At 56.6% G+C, this 6,099-nt stretch overlaps 1 protein-coding gene across 1 annotated transcript; it reads left to right on the top strand.

Annotated features, from left to right (window-relative positions):
• The first annotated feature begins 3,793 nt into the window (after positions 1–3,793).
• Positions 3,794–5,911, top strand: LOC128271700 (ecdysone 20-monooxygenase). Its single transcript, XM_053009316.1, has 7 exons — positions 3,794–4,332; positions 4,422–4,612; positions 4,692–4,890; positions 4,982–5,144; positions 5,199–5,435; positions 5,504–5,728; positions 5,804–5,911. The coding sequence occupies exons 1-7, from the start codon at positions 3,800–3,802 to the stop codon at positions 5,909–5,911; spliced, it is 1,656 nt and encodes a 551-aa protein (XP_052865276.1). The 5' UTR covers positions 3,794–3,799.
• Positions 5,912–6,099: the final 188 nt, after the last annotated feature.

The raw sequence follows: 6,099 nt of genomic DNA, 5'->3' as shown, positions 1-6,099 counted from the left end.
ATGGCCTCCAGTGGTCGAGGCCGGTAACGATCACGATTAGAGGAGGTGCTCGCAGCGGTAGCACGCAATAAGTACGGCCTCGCGGTGATTACGTATGCTTATTAGGTCCCTGCGGACAGCTCGTCAAGCCGACCACCAATCAAGGAACCAACGGGGGCGCGTCACGGGGCCAATAAAGTGCGCCGCGAAACGAAAGACTTGGTGCACGCGGTTCGAACGATCATCGACAAGCGACGAACCCGCACAGGCGGCCGAGGGCCAGCGGACCGTTCTTACTAACCGGCCGCTAGAAAGCGGCCAATCCGCCCGACGATCATGTTCGGACGCGCGCGTGATCTTATACGCCTGTCTTCACTTTTCGCCGTTTCAGTGCGTTTCGCTCGATCCTCTCGATGGTTGAGGATGTTCTCGAAGCGGCACCGTGAACGAACGTAGGTGCGATCTTCTTGCGATCTGGCTCTTCGTGTTCTTGCCCCTCTTTCGCGCTCTGGCTCGCTCTTCCGCTCCTTCCGTTGATTGGCGCAAACGCAAATAATATGCCAACAGTGGCTTCTTGTTGCGCGTCGTCTTTTCGGTGGCATCCTGCCAGTAGCGGCCCGGTGGCAATAGGCAAACGCTGAGACGTTTATGCTACAAACCGGCTCATTTCTAACGAAATACACTACCCAATAGGTCGGTCCGGGATGCTGGCGCTGGAACAGCCCGTGTTACTACCAGGAAGGAGGCTTCATACCCGCGCAGCAACACTCCGTTCTACACTTCCTTCTTGGCTCAGCTCGCTTTCTCTCACCTGCGCATGGATTGGTCCGTTCGATCGCGCTCTTTCCCGTTCCCGCACACATCGTCCGCATCGCCCGCGAACCGTTTATGCGGATACTGTTTCGCGAGGGAAGATTCGAGACAGTCGAGAGCGCGCCGAAGGCTGAGCGCGAGCCGAACGAACGAAACCAAAGCAAGAAAAAAAAACAAATAAAATAACGAACAGATATCTCGATCATTACCCTTTTGACATTGAAATCCCCGAGAGAGCACAGCGCAATTTTTCGGGCGCCCCCTTCGTGAAGCGACCCTCTAGACACACTTCTGGCGGACGGCGCAAAGTCTGATGTGTCTGCCGATGATGGTGGCACCGCGGCCTGGTCGGTCAGCCATCTCGGGTGCACCGATTCGGCTGCACCGGGAGGTCATTCGATATCCTGACGCGTCACATGTCCCGACTAGACAACCCCGAAAAAAGGCGGTCGAATTTTGATTGAAAATCGAAACCCAACGTCAACCTCCGGGTTCGCTCCGACGACCAGTTCTCGATCGCTGCCGCGGACCGTAAAGGGATGACGAGCGCGGTTTGCAACAATGTAGCGAGCGATACCAACGGGCGGTGTCTTCCATCTTATCGCACGTTTTTGCACAGTCGCCGCTTAGTGAATCACGGGACGGGTAGACGGATAGATGCCGTCTGTGGTGGAACTGGCCGCTTTGAGAAACTATTCACCTTATCGGGCCGCGACGACTGTCGGACGTGACTTTTCAGCTCAGCAACACTCAACATCGCTTCTGTGATTCAGTCCCGGGGGGGCTGATTTCCAACGATTGCGAGCGCAAAACACGTTAAAATAAGATCGTCCTCCAGCAACATTTTTGGGTAGAGAATCACACCAAGCACCGGGGCCACTTTTCACTTTCACTTGGAAGTGTTCAATTCCGTAACTCCTTTCCAGAGGGGAGCCAACGATCACACGTTCTCGATCTCTCACGCGCGCCGTGCTCTCGTGAGTGGCCGCTACCTCCGATCCTCCGATTGATAAGCGTCATCTGACGCGTCAGATCGGCCCCACTCACCGGCTCGCGCGTGCGGTCAGCTGACAGATAAAGCGCTCGTAATCACTGCCTTCGGTCTCACTCTCGCTCATCGCTCTCACTCTCGCTCGCTCGCGTATCGTGCGCTCTATCATCCGCGACAGGTGCGGCACCTCTTTAAGCTTCTAGCGGCCGTAACACTTCGTCCCTAACACTTTCCTCGATCGATCGGCTTTTTCCCCAACACTACAGAGTCCTCCGGTCTGCTGAAAAGCGGTGCCCGGCACCTTCTTCTGCTCCCCCGGACGGGGAGAGCGTGTGGCGCATCCCGGTCGCTTCCCGAGCGCCCCGTCAGATGGAGCAGGCAACCCGTTCGAACAGCACGCGTACAGCGCCCACGGGACCACCGCCTTTCCGTGGGGACCAGAGCCCGAGTTTTAGTTCGCCCAGCGACGTCGCGTTGATAAGCCGCCATAAAACGGTCCGCATAATATTACGCCAAGTGAAGTGAGCCCAGTTCCCATGAAACAGTGATCGATCGGCGCCACAATGGGTAAGCAGACCAGGCGAGAGCCCCGACTATTGCCCCGTTTTCCGTGGTCGTAGGTTTGCTTATGGTCGCGACCATCCTTCGGATCGTGCGGTGCGGTGTGCTTTCTGTTGTTTTTCTTTTTCCGTTCCGGCACCGAACGGCCGAACGAACGCGTTCGTTGTTTCATAACTCACTCACTCTCGAGGTGAGCGGGGGGCGGCGCTGGGGATCGACAATAGCGCGATCGTGGCGCGCGTGTGTGTGAGAAGCCGGGGCGGCCCGGCATAGCGGCCCACCCCGGCGCTTGCGACCGTGGCCGTGACCGTGAATCCAGCGGCGCCACGAGTGGCTTGCGGAGCGCGGCCTGTGCGCAGCGCGCAGTGAGAAACCGGAGCAGTGCGTGAAAGCGAGAACGCGTGAGAGTGAGCGACGACGTGCCAGGCGCGCCCTGGATGCGATGCTGCGCGCCCTGGTGAGAAGGGGCCGATGTTTTGCAAACATCCGCGCCAAACGGATGATGAACTTTTCACAAATAATGCCCTTTGGATCGGGTGCATTCGGGGCAGTGTTTTGGGCAAAAGCGCACGAAACCGAACGAAACCGGGAATGTTCGAACTGCTCGTCGGCTTCGTCTTTATTATTGTTTCTCCCCGCCCCCGCCGGCCGGTCACTGGCGGGAACCGAGGCAAACGGCAAACAAATTGCAATTGATAATTGAAAGGACCGCGCCAAACGGACCGCGAACCACGCGTGTGAAGGTGCACAAAAATAGACCGAAGCAGGGAGCAGCAGCAAAACATGGCGAGTCCAGTGAGCCGCGGGCGATAACGATTCGCGATATTGGCAAATTATTCGTTTGCCACAATCAATCAATCGCACACGGAGAAAAAAAAGGAAAGCAAGCCGCTTCATTGATAAGAGAAGTTCCGTTAGAAGCACCGGCACCGGTACGGTTAGCGAGTGGCCGATTCTAACGCATCCTGCCGAGCAATTTTCGGCGACCGGCTTCTTCGTCCGATTGCGTCCGGTATCTTATCGGCGTGATGGGCAAATTTTTTACCCCCAACCACGGGACCTCCATCGTGCCATCGAATCAGTCGATAAAATACAACGGAGCTTATCGTGTTTCTGGCGATCGTGACAGGTGTCGGGTTCAACTGGCAGGGTTCATAAATGCTTATCTTGAAAGACCCTCTTTCTTCCTTCTTAGGGTTCATGCTAATCGAGAGAAAAGTGGTAGCAATAGTGGGACACGGGCGTCGCTATTTGGATCACGACGTGCCCTTAACCTTGACTTTAGCTCCCCGGTCCGGTCCGCATCGATTGCGCGCTTTCACGCCTTATCCCTAATTGCCGTCTCTCGCGGGGCTTACATCACCGCCGTTGGTTCCGTTTTCATTTTCATTTCCCCATTCATTTTTCTTTCTTCTCCACGCAGACTTGTGCAGTGCCGAGCTGCACGATCGCACAATGTCGGTCACGATAGTGCTTTTCTACACGTTCGTCACGCTGTTCATGTTTCTGTCGTACAACCCGAAGCCGAAGAAGATCATCGAGTCGATCCGTAGCTTCCTGTTGCATCTGCTGAATGGCGTTCCAACGGATTGCAGTACTGGAACCTCGCCCGGTTCCGCCACCGTTTCCTCCTCCTCCTCCTCGTCTTCGTTGTATGAGGACCAAGATCAGCCGGTGCCACAGGTGAAGTCCATCTGGAATATACCGGGCCCCCGGCGGCTGCCCTTGATCGGTACCAAGTGGCTGTACCTTACCGGCCGCCAGCGCTACTCGAAGGTCCACGAAGCGTTCCTGGACTTGCACCGGCGCTACGGCAAGATCGTGCTCGACGTCGACACGGTCCCGATCGTGAATCTGTTCGATCGTGCCGACATGGAGCGGGTGCTAAAGTACCCAAGCCGCTTCCCGTTCCGGCCGCCGACGGAAATCATCGAAACGTACCGACGTAGTCGCCCGGATCGCTTCGGGATGACCAATCTGATAAATGCGTAAGCTCACTGTCGATCCGCCAAGGGGATGAGTGCGGGGACTCACTCGGTTCTCGGATGTTGTTAATTATTTTTTTTCTTTCTTGCAGCCAGGGCGAGAAATGGCACGAGCTGCGGATGAAGCTAACCTCCGGCATCACGTCCCGGCGCATTCTGCAGTCGTTCATTCCGTCGGTGAACGACATCTGCGATGATTTCGTGGACTTGGTGCGCCGCCAGCGGGCCGAAGACGGCACGATACGCAATTTCCAGGACATCGCCAACTCGGTCGGCTTGGAAAGTACGTGTGCTGGGCGCCCTTTCGAGCCACTTCTGTACCCCATTTCTCCCCCTCTATCTCCCTCTCTCTCTTGTTCCAGTTATCTGTTGTCTGGTGCTGGGGCGCCGTATGGGCTACCTCACGACGGACCGGCGGAACGAGAAGTTTATCCGGCTCGCCGAAGCCGTCAAGGAGTCGTTCGTCTACATCAGCCAAAGCTACTACGGGTTCAAGCTGTGGAAGTACATGCCGACGCGTCTCTACCGCAACTTTGTCCGCTGCGAGGAGATCATCTACGAGTAAGTGCCCGTCCCGGTCGACTTCGCCTTTGATCGTCGTCATTAAGGCAAGAGCCTTACAGTGTGTGTGTGTGCGTGGTTTCCGTTGCAGCACGATTGCGGAGATCGTGTACGAAGCGCTCGAGGAGGAGCAGCTCAACTGTCCGGACAACGACGTGAAGCACATCTTCATCAACATCCTGCAGAGCGAGGGTCTCGAGACGAAGGAGAAGATATCCGGCATCATCGACCTCATTACCAGTGCCATAGAAACGGTGAGCAGAAAGGGTTTCGGGCGTGTTTCTCGTTGACTGACACAAAGCTTCCAGCTTTCGAACACGCTATCATTCCTGCTCCACAACCTGAGCCAATCGGCGGACCATCAGCGGGCGATCGCGCACGAGTTTGCGCACTGCGCGAAGAGTATCACCAACGACGACCTCGTGACGGCCAGCTTCACCAAAGCGTGCATCCAAGAGTCGTACCGCATTTCGCCCACGACGCCCTGTCTGGCGCGCATCCTCGAAGAAGACTACCACCTGTCCGGATACAGTCTACCGGCCGGTGTAAGTCACTTTCTGCAGTCGCAGGCCGCCTCCCTAAGCGCCTAGGCTCATTTCCGTATCGCTCGCAGACACTCGTCCTGTGCCATACCAGAGTTGCCTGCCAGAGCGAGGAGAACTTCCAGCAGGCGGACCAGTTCCTGCCGGAACGGTGGCTCGATCAGCGGGACGAAAACCACAACGTTTACAAGCGCCAGGAAGCGGGCGCCGGCATCGTGCTGCCGTTCGGAACCGGCCGGCGCATGTGTCCCGGGCAGAAGATTGTCGACATCGAGCTGACGCTGCTGGTGGCAAAGGTGAGTCCGAGAGAGGGGACCGTGAATCGGTTACGAAGCGGAACAATTGCTCAAAACACGTTCATCCCCCGACAGATTTTCCAAAACTTTGAGATCGAGTACCGCAGTCCGCTCGATACGCAGTTTCAGTTCCTGCTGGCCCCGCGAACACCGATCGAGGTTAGGTTCCGCGATCGTACCTAGGGACGGCGGGCGGCGGGAATGGTTTGCTTCTACCTCGTAGACCCGTACGGTACCCCCTATGATAATGTGATGTAACCTCCGGGAACCCCCGGGGGCAAAGGCAAGATAGAGCGCGAGCGAGAGAGAGAGAGAGAGAATGAAAGAGATCGTATGTTCGAGATAGACCGTTAGTACCGTTATCATGTTGA

The sequence above is a fragment of the Anopheles cruzii genome, chromosome 3, assembly GCF_943734635.1.
Source record: "Anopheles cruzii chromosome 3, idAnoCruzAS_RS32_06, whole genome shotgun sequence".
NCBI lineage: Eukaryota > Metazoa > Arthropoda > Insecta > Diptera > Culicidae > Anopheles > Anopheles cruzii.
Note: the sequence above shows the minus strand (reverse complement) of the source record. Positions and strands in the feature narration are given on the sequence as shown.